Source organism: Anopheles merus, unplaced genomic scaffold, assembly GCF_017562075.2.
Source record: "Anopheles merus strain MAF unplaced genomic scaffold, AmerM5.1 LNR4000008, whole genome shotgun sequence".
NCBI classification, from domain to species: Eukaryota; Metazoa; Arthropoda; class Insecta; order Diptera; family Culicidae; genus Anopheles; species Anopheles merus.
In genome coordinates this window covers 501,832-516,861 of record NW_024427588.1, presented here as the reverse complement: position 1 = coordinate 516,861, position 15,030 = coordinate 501,832, and the positions used below count along the sequence as shown (strand labels likewise).

The window sequence follows — 15,030 nt, the reverse complement described above, 5'->3', positions numbered from 1 at the left end:
ATGGCTGATGAAAACAAGTATGGTGAACGTAAAGGTGGTCTGTATTATCTATAACAGACTGAACAACAACCATGAATCTTCCTGTATAAACCTATGGCATCGTCGATTTGGCCATCGTGACATAGGAGCCATAATAAAGATTGCGCGGAATAATTTGGGATGCGGCTTGAACATCAACCGATGTCATGTGAAATCCATTTGTGGATCATGCTGTGAAGGGAAGATAAGCCGTGATCCTTTCCCAAGTACTTCATCTTCAAGGACAATTGGTGTCGGTGATCTTGTACATACGGACTTGGGAGGACCGTTTGAAGTATCAACAGCCCGAGGAAGCCGATATTTTATGACTATGGTTGATGATTTTAGTCGATATACAATTATCTACCTGTTGCAAAACAAGTGTGAGACAGAAAACCGGATCAGAGAATATTGCGATTATTTGGATACTACCCGAAAGTCATCAGATCAGATGGTGGTGGTGAGTACAGCAGCAATTAATTAAAAAAATTCTTTTTAGATCACGGCATCGTGCATCAACAAACTGCACCATATTCCTCCACAACAAAACGGCGTGGCTGAACGTAAAAACCGGTACCTCGTTGAGATGATGAGATACATATTGGCAGAATCGAACATGGACAAACGAACATGGAATCTGGGGTGAAGCGATCACTACTGCCAATTATTTACAAAATCGCTTGCCATCCTCCTAACTGAAATCGACACCTTACGAAATGTAGTACGGAAAGAATCCTTCGTATGAACATCTTCGAGTATTTCAAAAGCTTCCGTACACATTCGTAAAGAAAAACGGCGTAAGTTGGATAAAAAGGCTGATAAGTGGTGTTCGTCGGATACGCGGACAATCAGAAGGCCTATCGATTCGTAAACCTGGAGACGAAAACAATCATCATTAGTCGTGACGCAAAATTTTTAGGACAATGCGAGGTTGAGAAAATTGGAACAAAACCGAAACCAACGACATCAGGAAAAGTAGTGGTACTGTCACTTGGACCAACTTCTTCATTATGTCGCGCAGAAGAAACTACCACGAGGGAAAACATCGTTCAAATGGAGGCTTCTGCTGAATCCTCTTGCATTAGGGAATCGAACATGAACGATAACGTAGAGGATCTTGATGTTGCACCATACAACAGTGCATCTGATGGCGAACTATCAGATGAACCAAGGGCTATTGAAATGCATCAAAGTGTACGAAGATCTATGCGAACTACAAAAGGCATCACACCTGTTTGATTCAGGGAGGAAAGTTATATGGCGGGATGTTCTGAACAAAACGAAAAACCCAGAAATTTGGAAGAAGTTTTCGTCTGTGAAGCGCGCAAAAAATGGATATCGGCAATGGAGAATGAGCTGAAATCACACGAAGAAAACGGAACATGGGATGCATTGGTAGAGCTACCTGCTGGCAGAAAGGTTGTTGGTTGCCGCTGGATTTTTAAGTTGAAGATAAATGCAGTTGGACAAGTAATCAAACACAAAGCTCGTCTAGTGGCGCAAGGCTATTCCCAGCAATTTGGCGAAGGCTATGATCAAGCATTTGCTCCGGTCACAAGCCATACAACATTTCGTTTGATGCTCGCTATAGCTTCTAAAACACGGATAAAATTACGGAATTTAGATATTAAAACGGCCTATTTATATGGTGATCTAGATCAGAAGCTTTTTATGCGACAACCACCTGGATACGAGGTAAAAGGCAACGAGCATTTGGTTTTTCGATTGAAAAAGAGTATTTATGTTCTGAAACAATCAGCTCGATGTTGGAACCAGAAACTGCACGGTGTTCTGCTAGAGATTGGCTTCCAACAAAGTGCTGCTGATCAGTGTATGTACATTAAAACTGGAGATGGAAAAAGAGTCTACATTATACATTACTAGCTGATTTACCCGGTCTCACACGGGATAAAATTAATGTCTCGTTTTAATAAAAAATAGAATAATTTGCATTCCAAGAAGTATAAAAACAACGATTAAAATGATACTATGATTTTATCCCTAAGCTTCGATTCTTGTTACCAATCATAATAACAGTATGTAATAAAGATGTGCTATGACAATCATCCGCTTGGGTACCACTAAGTTTTTGGTTTATCACGGAGTTTATTGGACCCATATACCATATATCATATACAGGCACTCCATGATATTAATGCGGACTGGAGGGCAATCGCGTATCTCTAATCTTAGCGTAAGTCGAATTTCGATGTTTTCGGTCAAATTATAGCTAATTTTCGTATCATTCTGCATGAAGGGGTAAGTTTTAGCCATTAAATTAGTTATTTGATCTGATTTCAACTAAAAAATTAAAATTTTGTACCATTTAAAATGGTTTTTTAAATTTGACATAAAGAGAATTTATTTTTAAGTTGGACATTTGATGTATCAAATTAGTATAAGAACTGTCAAATTAAGAAAATCGTGTATAGCGAAATTGCGTATATCGAGGAATACCTGTACCTTTTGAAATAGTTTTCAACATCCGATCAAAACAGAAATTATTTGGCATTTTACAATAGATGTGTCAAATCAGTACAATTTGCTCAAAGAACTGTCAAATTTAGGAAACCGCGTATCTCTGAATCCGCGTATAAGAGGTACCGTGTATCTCGGGGGCCGCCTGTATATCGAATATGGCGTATATCGGGGAATATCTGTACCCATATACCAGCGCTAAAAAGCTATCGCAATTGCAAGGCCTCGTGCGAGCTCGCAAACTTCTCGAAATTGCTTGCGGGGTTTTAACACCAGTGTAAACTGCACTTCACACCGAGCGTCAAAGCGATGTATACAACAACAATACTGCTCTTGGTATGGGATTAGAAAATTGCTAATAAATTAAGTTTAGTGTAACTTCTGAAAATGATATAAGTCTTAAAACCTATTCTCATACCACCATAAGGTGTGTGCAAAGTTTCGTTGAAAATGATCCAGCCGTTTCGGAGGTTGCTCGCAACAAACACCGTGACACGAGATTTATATATATATAGAAGATTAGAGTACGTGGATGGTATGATAATCGGTTGTGTGGACGAGACTCTCATTGATTCTGTGTATCACGCTTTAACCCAACATTTCGAAATGACAGATCTGGGACAAGTTATTTACTTTCTGGGAATGGAGCTTAAATGTGAAAAAGGTAACTACAGTGTTAGCCTCGAAGGTTACATTGAAAAATTGATTCGTAAGTTTGGATTGAGCGAAGCAAAAACGGCGAAAACACCGATTGTTGACACGATAACGAACTCGTGCATTTTGACAGGCGATTGTTTACAAACCCGCTGCGCAAAGCGACGGAAGAAATTATGGCGTTCGGAGAATTTTATCATGCCTTCCTTTTCTCTCCAACGGCAAATTTGTCAAGCAGCTCGTCGAGCTACCCGTCCCTGGCTCCGCCTCATACCCCTCGCCTGAGCGCGCTGCCGAAGGTTTGGATGTGTTGGTGCGTCAGACGGCCAATCGCTGTCAGCCGTCGTCCGTGCTTTTTCCCACCATAGCGCTATCTCTTTCTCGCGTGTGGTCAATGCTCATGAGTTGCTGTGGCGATCAAAAAAGCCGTTAACAAACATTGCGGCGATGAAGTTGCATTTTCACAAATCAAACAAAAAAAGCGCAATAAGTTCAATTGCTGCAATGTAAAAATGACTAAGGAATCGCTAGCTAACGCTGGAGGGTTTGCTGTGAAACGCGCTGAATCCTAATTCGCATTAACACGTTCATCCCGGCGCTGATTTTCATCAACTTTCCTTTCCACCAGCACCTAGAACGCAGGCTGGAAAGTTCACTGGGAGGCAGTGGGGCCTGCCATCGATCTGAACGTGTTAAGCATTAAGCATAATTTTATTACACTAAGCTTTTGCTTTCGTATGTTGTAGATTACACAGATATGCTGAGCCGTCTGCGCAAGGGTATGAGCGTGCGTGTGTGTGCAAAACTGTCGCCAAATGTGTTTTTTCCGAAATGTCATCGGTCAAAGAAAGGAAGGTGTTCATGAAAGGCGGAAAGACGAATTGAGGCCCCTGTCAATGGTAACTGATGACAGGGAGGAGGGGGTAGTGGCACACAGCTGTTGGGAGATTGAACAGTATACTTAAATTGCCGGCGGGAAGGGGGGTGGCCATGGGACCCCTACGATCATCGGTCACAGGCCCTAAAATTGTAGTCGCCATGGGGGGAGGGGAGGTGCAAATGGTTTTCTCCAGCCACGGAGAAAAGACCATCTTTCCGGGGGCCCTTGTCGCTAATAATCTGTCCACTTGTAGACATACGGCATACTACAGACTAGAGATCTTCGGCGACCGCCTAGTCCGCCTATCGTTAGGTCTGCCGCTGGTACATGGCCGTGTTTTTTTATCGTGGAGGTGCATCCTTCCCCCTGCCTGCAGCGTATGCATCGAGCAGGAGACAGTGTGGCAGTATGCAAGTTGCACGCTGGATAGGAGCGGGCCCGCGACACCGCCATCATTCCGCACATCTGCATGTCCGTCGTGGGTTCTAATCGCGTATGAACCGTCCGCCGTAGCAAGGGCTGACTATCCGGCTACGTGGTACTCAAGTCCTGAAAAGGCCGGCATGATCGCGTTAGCTATTACGCCAATAATAATAATAATAATAATAATAATAATAATAATAATAATAATAATAATAATAATAATAATAATAATAAAAAGAACTTAGCGTAGCAGTCCAAACCCGGGTAAGAGTTTGTCTTGACTTTGTTGCTGCCGGACTACCGCTGTGACGAGGCAAATACACGGAATGCACTCGACCAAAACATGAACCTACCGATCCGAACCCATTCCAAGGCATTGCTGGTCAATCGGCGTCACGATACCGACAAGCCAACAAGACGCCCGATCCTGGACGGACTGGTGCAGCACCATATGCGCACCGTAATAAACAAATCCAGAATCCTCTTTTGTATGAATTCAATTCAAGTTTTGTTTCCAGTTGCGTCCGCTAGCTGAATTAGAAATAAATGTGCAATATATCACACGCACGTTTGCTTAGATCGTGTGTCTTTTTACCCCCAATACCCCAATACCCCCAACAGCAGAGCCGATCGCAAAGATGCCAATCCCAATGGTTGTGTTGTCTCTCAGGTAGCGAGATCGAAAATGCATGGACTTTGTAGCCGCAGCGGATGAAAATGTACGCATCAGAATCAAATAGTTTTGAGGTTTCCAAACGCACGCACACAAACACACAAACACGCGCGCGCAAACTCACACACAAATACGCGCGCGCAAACTCGCACACACATAACACACACACACACACATACGCGCGCGCGCACATGCATGAACGCGCGTACGCCAGCACGCACGCACGCACACACACACGCACGTACGCGCGCCCGCGAGCATGAAAGCGCGCACGCCAGCACGCACCCACGAAAGCACGCTCGCGAGCACGCACCCCCGAAGTCGCGCAAGCACGCACTCCCCCCCCCCCCACTAGACCCCCCCCCCCCTCCACGCATGATCGATTACGGCTACCTTATCGGTAGAACGGCTGGTTCAGGTTTCTTGTAGCGCATCCTCATCCCTAGCGCCGGGCGGGGTGGGGGATCGCGACATGATAGAGTGAACGGTCACTTTCCCCGCGCTGTGTGTGTGTTTGTAACGAGACCCAAAAACTCGAGACAGATTTCGGCACATTAAAAAAAATTTATAGCCACTATACATTGTGCTACATGATGCTTAGAAGGTCGTTGAAGCATCAAACATGTTCAAATTAAAAAATATTAGATTAGTGTTAGACGTTCTCCTACGCTTCTTTTAAATAGGCTTCTTCACCCTCAGTTGGCAGGGGCATCGAATAGTCTCATCAGCAGCGGCACGAAATAAAATAAACCATCAATACACCGATAACACTTTGAATCCCAATCCAGCTTCTCCCACAGCGCCTCAAAGGTCATACACAAATTAATAAATGCTAACACCCACCAATAACAATACACAACCGCAATGCACATATGAGTATCAACGCATACACCGCAACAGCCAATCAGCTGGTGGCGGAAGGCACGGGCAGAAGCGCAAGTAAGGCAAGGTAGGGCGAGGGAGGGAGAAGAAGCGGACGAGAAAATGAGCGCCAATATTTTTAAATTTTTTGACCGTTTTTTTTTTTTTCTCCGCCGCCATAAATAGTTCGTTCATTTCGCCAACAGATGGCGCTAAACTTGCTCGACCCAGCGCAGGAATCGCTGAAGTCCAGCGCGGGAGACCAGCCAAAATCTGCGCTGGCCAGCGCAGATTTTGGTACATTTCCAGCGCTGGAAACTGCTCGAATTTGCGCAGCGGGAAACATCAAGCTGTATACGATAGCTCGAATAGTTGAAACAAAAAACACCAGATGGTGGCACCTGTTACATAAGGACAAATCGATATCCGCAAATATGAGACAACTAGCTGGCCGAACTTTGGGCAAACTAGCTAAGTTCGGCTCAAGCCATTATATAGGGTCAAATAGGGTCAAATAGGGTCAAGCAGATCAGCTGATCGAGGAACGGGGCGCCATCGAAAATTGTCAGTAGCAAAAGATAAACCAGAAAGGACAGACTAAATTTTTAAACTGTGCAATAAATCCTACAAAAGCCAGTTCTAAAAAAGTCTATCAAAGCTACTCAATCATTAATTGTTACAACCGTAGCAACACCGATGGATGAAGAATTTTTGGAGCAGCAAGACTCAAGCTCTATTTTGAAAGACACTACTCAATATAGAAGTCTTGTTGGTGCTCTTCTATACATATCGGTGTGTACGCGACCAGATATTGCTGACCAGATACGGGAATACTTCGTAATGTCGTAATGTTAGTAATCCTACTGAAGCATGCTGGGTTGCGGCAAACCGTGTTGTAAAATGGAATCAGAATATATTTCCTTTAGTGAAGCTACTCAAGAACAGATGTTGCTTACTCGATTGATGAAAGACTTAGGAGAACATATTGAAAACCCCGTTAAAATCTTTGAGGATATCCAGAGTTGCATTTGTTTCTTCAACTCTGATGGAACCAATCGTCGATCCAAACACATTGAAACAAAAGAACACTTTGACAAACAACAGTGTAAATCTAGAAAAATGATGCTTGAATATTGTCCCACGGAAGAGATGGTTGCGGACATTCTAACGAAGCCACTAGGAGCTACAAAACAAAGAAAATTTACGGAGATGTTAGTCTGCTCCTCCTTTATTCCCAAACAACCTAGTCGGCCATAGCTCACTGATGATCCACGTTACCGTATTAATACACGATTAGCAATCTCAGATTGCGCATAGGGTAACTGTACCAGTTTTCGGCAGGCTAGTGCAGCAGTTTCACAAAAATTGCTAACACGAAAACGTTTTTTCATGAAAGTGATGTTATTCTGGTTGATAAACCATCATAGTATGTAACACTATTTTTTATTTGCCGGTTCAAAGCCCTTTTTCATAAATATTCGTGAAAATGCCAACATTGATCCTCCTATTTTCGGCAGCGCGAATACGGGTCAGAAAATGTTTTTATCAATGTAAATATTTACAAAAAAATGTTTAAAGCAATTTAACACTCTTACTTTCCTGGTAAGATTGGTGTCAAAAAGTACTTTAATTATTAAATAAATGTTGCTTATTTTGGCCCGTTTTGACAGCCATTTTGATGCGACGTTTAAACAGAGCAGCCATTGACAGTTTGATGGTTATAGCGTACGGTGCGAACTGGCTTACAAATATTTATTTTTCTCTTAAGTTAGTGCATTTTATGTCGTAAAATTGGTGATATTTGGTACAAGAAAGTTCATATTATGTGTCGACATACGCTTTGTAGAGTTCTGTGTGTTCAAGTTTAAAAGGAATATTCAGCCAAATCCAAGGTGTGTTATTGTTCCGAGTTTCGGTAGCAGCCCACAACATTGAGCTGTCAAAAATGAACATTTAGGTGTACCTATTTTCGGCAGTATTTAAAGTGAAAAATAACTTATTTATCGTGATTTTAAAATTCTGAACAAGATAGAATAAGTTAAATAAGCGTAAAATCTTTATTATACACCGCTTTTTCATTGTTTTACTGTTCTGGTTCTCTTAATCACAAAACCTGCCGAACTATTGGCTGACAGCAAATCTGCCGAAAAAAAGAACAATTTATTTGATATTTTGAAAAATACATAATGAAATAGTGTGAAACTTCGTATGTGAATAACAAATAAGTACACTTTCACTACAAAATTGTGCTGTGTAAAAATTTCTACTGCATTTGAGCAGAATTTTGTTGAAAGTATGCAATTTCCTACCCCTCAAATATAACGCAAAGCGAATTGTCACTTGGGCAGAGAAACATTTCACCAACACTGTAAATACATGTAAGCGATTCATTCCGCCAATGTGTTTCGTACAATAAACACACACTTAAATACGACTGCGCAAGTGTCCTGCTATTTCTCCCTTCCAACAAATTTCACGTTTTTAGCTACCCTGCCGAAAACTGGTACAGTTACCCTAAATTCGTCTTATCAAAACATATGTCATTTCGCGTAGCCACCCCTGAGCTATAAACGTCATTTCCATACAATTTCAGATTGCGACAAGATTGCGCATAAATTTTCAAGATCAAATGTCCAAGATATATAAATTTGTTGACAGATAAATATATCAAACCGATCCGTTTGACAGATAAATATAAGCGCAATCTGAGGCCGAAAATACACGGATCGGAATTTGGCGGCCGCGGAATTCCGCCTGCTGTCAAACCCATATAGTGTCAACGACAACTTTCCCGAACTTTCATATCCATACATTTTTCAACAAGCGGAATTCCGGTTCGTGTATTTTCGGGCTGAGATTGCGCATCGTTTATTGATACGGTTATAGCGACTTCAAATTACGGAGTTTGATGCGTTGACAGGAAGTATACGCATTGTGTAAAAGTGGGCAGAAAGGAGGTGTCGTCATGTATCGCGTGGCCACGGAGGTGAAAAATGTTGAAAAAATTTTCAACATTGTCAAAATTGCTTGTCAACTGCAAAAAAGAGCTTTTCTCGTGGCCGCACCAAAAATATACACAAGAATGACAAAAAGCATCCAACATCTGAATAACATCGATATTTTGTTTAAGAAGTACTAACTAGGTGCATAAATCAATAAGAATCATGCATTATCATAGCAATGGGTCACAACTGCGCCAAATAGCTGTTTGTTTACGCTTTTTCGCGAACGTCAAATTTTGTCAACTTTATTTCCTGGCTGCTCCAGGTTACTAAGTTTTGACCAAGGTGGAATGTATAATGAGGTGTAGTTATAGCGCTTTTGGCGATCCCCCCCCCCCTGGGCTCCGATTATGACAGATGGTTTTCCGCTTGTATATGTATTGATGGATTGTTTACGTTTTGCATGGTCAATATTTGGTGGAGATCAATTTGGGTGAATATTTTAGTTTATTAGAACACAGCCCGTGATTTAAAATGGAAATTTTCCTTCGAGAACTTGAAGCGTTCGCCAAACGCGGAAAACTAACTGTCAGTTTTCTTCGTCGATTCTTCTTCCACCTAGCTGTCAAAACGGGCTTATAACTTGACCCGATATCTTTACGGTCCTTGGTTTTGACAAAAGCTCAAAAAAGTGACAAAAGCTCACGTTTTGAAAAATTTGTAAGCATTTTGTCACTCTCATGGCCTTTCGCCTATACAGAACATTTGGCCATCAAGGTTTTAGAAAAAAGCACAAAACCAGTGTCGACGGCAGTTGTCAAATGCGGCGAATGTTGCTAGTGCACGGTTATGATAAATGAATTGTTTTCGTTTAATAAATATTTGTGGATGCAAAATGCAAGTTTTTTGTGCTATACACTTTGTAAATCGGCATTTCCAACGTGATATTGGGGCTGCTGCCTGTAAACAAATATCGACGGCGTTTGTCAAACTGAATCTCTAAATGGCAACATGCCAAACGCTAAGAAGACACCTCCTCTATATTCTACCTTGCATTGTGTGACGTCACCATGAGTCTTGGTATATATCCTTTTAGTGAAATACAAGTACAGGCGTCCCCCGAGTTACGACCCCCTCGAGTTACGACGATTCGCAGATACGACGATTTTGATTTTGACAGTTAAAAGTTGTCATTTGACAAGAAAATGATGTATTTTTTTGAATTGCTGGGCTGATAATCGTTATACACACATTTCCAAAGATTCCACAATTACCCTATCTTGAATATCTATATTGTGAACGGCTTTTAAAATATAATTATTACATTATCGAACATTATTATAAATAAAATACACGATATCATAAATTCCAACTCATCAAATTCGGTTATAAACTTTATATTCATAGATATTCGACATACGACTTTTTCGACTTACGCCTTGCTTTGGGACATTTTTTCGGTCCCAAATACAGTCGTATCTCGGGGGACACCTGTAGTCCCCGAGATCAAGGTACCTCTTATACGCGGATTCGGAGATACAAGGTTTTCTAAATTTGACAGTTTTAGAGCCAATTTTACTGATTTGACACATCAATTGTCAAATGCCAAAAAATTTCCCTTTTAATCGAATGTTTAAAACTATGTCAAAAAATGTTTGAAAAATGTGTATAAAAATGTTTGTAACTGTTAAGTTAAAATCATATCAAATAATTAATTAAGTGGCTAAAACCATGCCCTGCGTGCAAAATTACACAAAAATTAGTTATATTTAACCTGGAAATCACGAGATTCGACTTACGCGAAAATTCGAGATACGGGGTATTTTACGTCCGTTTACGGTCCCCATTAACCGAGTATCTCGGGGACCACCTGCAATGCTGAAATAATGGGTACCCTTTTTGTATGAGAAAAGGTTAACCAATATCGTTACCTGTATTGCTTTCGATCAGAAAATGATCGGTCGGGCGTAGGCAGATAACAAACAGATGGCCGTGTTGTTTGTTCCTGTGTAGGCATTTTGTTTGGAGGATTTCCTAAATATCGTTGAATGTCTAACACTGGTCGTTTTCGAGTCATTGACGATCCTTTTGGATTACGGCAAGCCACACGTGTGAATAATAAGCTTACAGCAACAAACATCAACAGATGATCTATGGAAGAAACGAACAGATTATTTACTGCATAGCGTCTTATTATCGTACTGTTAGCATTGTTGAACTCTATTCAAGCGAATATCATATACTATTACAAGGCTATTTACATTTCGCTCTTATTCTAAAAATCCACCCGTGATGAAACATTCCGATATAATTCTATATTTCACAAAATCGACGTTACTCCCGTCTGATCAAGAACTTATCTAAGCGTCCTCCATTCTGACGGTGTTAGCATAGTTATATGGTAAGACCCGAGTTCTTCACAGTAGGATAATCGTGCTTGCGACCGATGACACTCATAATTAATTAATGCAGCACAGAGGCAATGGTTGATTCTTCAGTAAAGGGTAAACTCGTATGTCAAAAAGCTATTCTTCGGTTAGGAATCTTATAATTTATTTGCAGCAACTTATTTCCTATCTACGACAATACAATCAAATTTAAGTCCAGTTTCATAACATAGAATTTAAGCCTGCTAGCAAAAACCTTTAAAAAGATAATTAATTTGGAACAACGTTTATTCTAACTTCACATTAACGCTATGGTAAAATGCCTAATCATATTGATAAGTATGAATCAATCCTTGATTTATAGCACGATATACAAAATATTCGTCTACTCTAATAAGCCCTTTCCGAGATAAAACAAAATCTCGGTATATTCAAGAAGTGCTTATAAAACATTCAATGTAGTAATTTTGATACTAGCCCCTTACAAACGATCCTTTTATTTGATTCAAACAAGAACACTACATAAAGAAAGGTAGCAAAATTGACTAATAGCAATTTTATTATCAAACTTAAAAAAAAAACTGTGAGAAACGTGTTTTTGGGTAAACACATCGACAACTCTTTTGGTGATACGAATCTTTCATTCCACTTTACACGGTGCACCCGCAAAACAAATTCAAGTAGTCAGCGAGGTCGCATGAGCCCACTGTGCAAAACCCGCTAAACATTGCGAGGTTTGAATCAGGCTTGAGCAATTTGATTCTTTTCAGTCTACGCGTGCGGTGTAGTTACCCAAGTAGCCTTAAGAAACTCTATTTGATTATTAACAGTTTTTTAAAGCTTTTAAAAATCAAATAGTGTTTCTTAAGAGAATATGACATTGGCCAGCGTTACATCATAACGACGTATTCCGTTACACTCGTTTTTATCGATTCGGGTTAATATAACACACAGTGTTTTTTTAAATTTTATCTACACCATTTCCAATTTATTCAATATTCGGAAAATCATTTTTTATTCTTATGTATGTAATAATGCGTTTTTTTTTACACCAAACCATTTTATTTATTAACTGTTTGAAAACTATGTGTTTTCTTTTATTCCTCTATTTGAATCTGCGGTGATAATAAAAAAATAATTTAAAAATAAAAAAATAAAATTTCATATGTTCAAATAATATATGTGAAGAGTTTGATAAAGGGTATGCAATATTTGCAAATGAGAAAAAATTTCATAAAAATTTATATTTTCTTGGGAAAAATAACATGCTCTTGATGACGATAATTTTTGAGACATACTGTACATGGTCACGTACATGGCGCCTCCATTTCTTATGTCAAAAAGTTCGTCAAGCTTCGTGTGTGTAGCTTTTGTGTAGATGGAATAGAACAAAACCAAGCGCCTGCGACAATTTCTATCAGCTATTGTTTAATTTGTGTGTCATCATGATTTTATAACAGGTCAGTGTATCGATATTACCATTATCTTCACATGAGCTACATAAGTTTTATATTCCGCAGCATATTGGATTTGGATAGCGTTTGGACATCAAGTTTTTCGTCCACGGCTGCAGCTGACCTCCATGCTGATACCCAAATAGCCAGCTTGTACTTTATAGCTGATTTAGGGCTGTTTAACGAAAAATCGTTCCGATGTCGTACTTTGTGGCTGATTAAGAGATAGACGGTACTTTGCGGAACTATGGAGCTTTTTAACAGGCACATGGTACTCTTTGGAACTTTGCGGCTGATTAGCACTATGTGTAGGGTTCATGATAGAACTTTAAGGCTTGTTAAGAGTGTGTATCGAACTTGGTGGAACTTTATAGCTTTTTAATGCATGGCATCGGTACAAGGTGGATCTTGTCAAAGTGTCAAAGAGAGACGCCGTCAATCATCTCATTGCTGCTGTACAAGTTAGATAAGTTAATTAAAGAAGGAATATTGAGTGAAGTGATTGTGAATTATCAGTAAATTGTGTAAAATTTTGTGTAATTCATCAATACAAAAGTTTTAAAAATATACATATGTGTTTAAACGAAACAACTCTTGTTGTTTATTTCATCGATGACGCTTGCTTGAAAATAAAACACACAGAAAAATAATCCCTGGAATCGTGGCATAAGGAAGCTGCTTAGGCGCTGTTTTAAAGACCCACATAGAACTTTGATGCTGTTTATCTACTGCAAAAGGCGAATTAGAGCAGCGATATTTAGCGTGCCAAAATGAGCTGCTTAAGCAATTCTGGCTATTTGGGTATAATGGAAGAAACCCATGGAATGAAAGAAACTTATGTGATAAAGTGACAATATGCAGTGACAAAACGATGAAATGTCGAATAAAAGTATTTGTGGTGAATTTATGCATTTATTCCATGAAATATTAACACCTTCTGTTGTAACTTAACGAAGATCTAGAAAATGCATATAGAAAGAGAAAGAGCAATACAGCCATCCCTGTCGATATTTTCGTTAAGTTTGATATTTTTCGTTAAAAATACCGGCTAAATTTTAAAATTTAACGAAACATTGACGAAGCCAGAATAGCGTTACGCAGTGTTTTAAGCCCTGGAATTACTGCTGTATGGAAAGCTAAAAGTAATACTATTAGGCATACTTTTAACGCCCAAATATCCAGAATTGCTTAAACAGCTCATTTTGGCACGCTAAAGATCGCTGCTCTAATTCGCCTTTTGCAGTAGATAAACAGCATCAAAGTTCTATGTGGGTCTTTCAAACAGCGCCTAAGCAGCTTCCTTATGCCACGATGCCAGGGATTATTTTTCTTTGTGTTTTATTTTCAAGCAAGCGTCATCGATGAAATAAACAACAAGATTTGTTTCGTTTAAACACATGTGTATATTTTTAAATCCTTTATACAAAATTTTACACAATTTACTGATAATTCACAATCACTTCACTCAATATTCATTCTTCATTTAACGAATCTAACTTGTGCAGCAGCAATGAGATTATTGCCGGCGTCCGTCTTTGACACTTTGACAAGAGCCACCTTGTACCGATGTCATGCATTAAAAAGCTATGAAGTTCCACCAAGTTCAGTACCCTTTCTTAACAAGCCTTCAAGTTCCACCATGAACCCTACACAAAGTGCTAATCAGCCGCAAAGTTCCAAAAAGTACCATGTGCCTGTTAAAAAGCTCCATAGTTCCGCAAAGTACCGTCTGTCTCTTAATCAGCCACAAAGTACGACATCGGAACGATTTTTCGTTAAACAGCCCTAAATCAGCTATAAAGTACGAGCTGGCTATTTGGGCGGTTTCTTAACAGGATTGTGCTACTTGGGTATCCTCTTAAGAAACTCTATTTGATTTTTAAAGGCTTTAAAAAACTGTTAATAATCAAATAGAGTTTCTTAAGGCTACTTGGGCAATCACTTCACTCAATATTCCTCCTTCAATTAACTAGCTTGGGCAGCAGCAACTAGATGATTGACGGCACCAGTCTTTGACACTTTGACAAGGGACATCTCGTACCGATTGTAGGGATTGAGATAGGACAGGGAAGTAATAATAATAAAAAAAAATAAAAATAAAAAAAAATAATAATATAAAAAAAAGGAAGCAGGCGATGAACTAATAAATCAGTTGAATGAGAAGGAGTAATACTGATAGGAACGGTTAATAATAATATTCAAAACAAAAAAATTGAATTACCCTTGCAAGAAAATATTTAATCAAGCAATTTGCTTGAAA

General features: G+C 39.6%; 1 protein-coding gene across 5 annotated transcripts in view; it reads right to left on the bottom strand.

The window, feature by feature from the left end:
- LOC121600858 (nardilysin-like) overlaps positions 1-11,969 on the bottom strand; it is a 42,238-nt gene extending 30,269 nt beyond the window's left edge. The window contains exons 1-2 of one of the 5 annotated variants that reach the window (XM_041929646.1): positions 11,191-11,969; positions 10,861-11,080 (exon numbers count right to left, since the gene is read on the bottom strand). In XM_041929646.1, coding sequence (XP_041785580.1) covers positions 10,861-11,080; positions 11,191-11,230 — 260 coding nt within the window. In that variant the 5' untranslated portion in view covers positions 11,231-11,969. Of the gene's footprint in view, positions 1-10,728; positions 10,808-10,860; positions 11,081-11,190 lie in introns of those variants that run through there. The other 4 variants (XM_041929647.1, XM_041929645.1, XM_041929648.1 and 1 more) reach the window with 4 other exon arrangements.
- Positions 11,970-15,030: the final 3,061 nt, after the last annotated feature.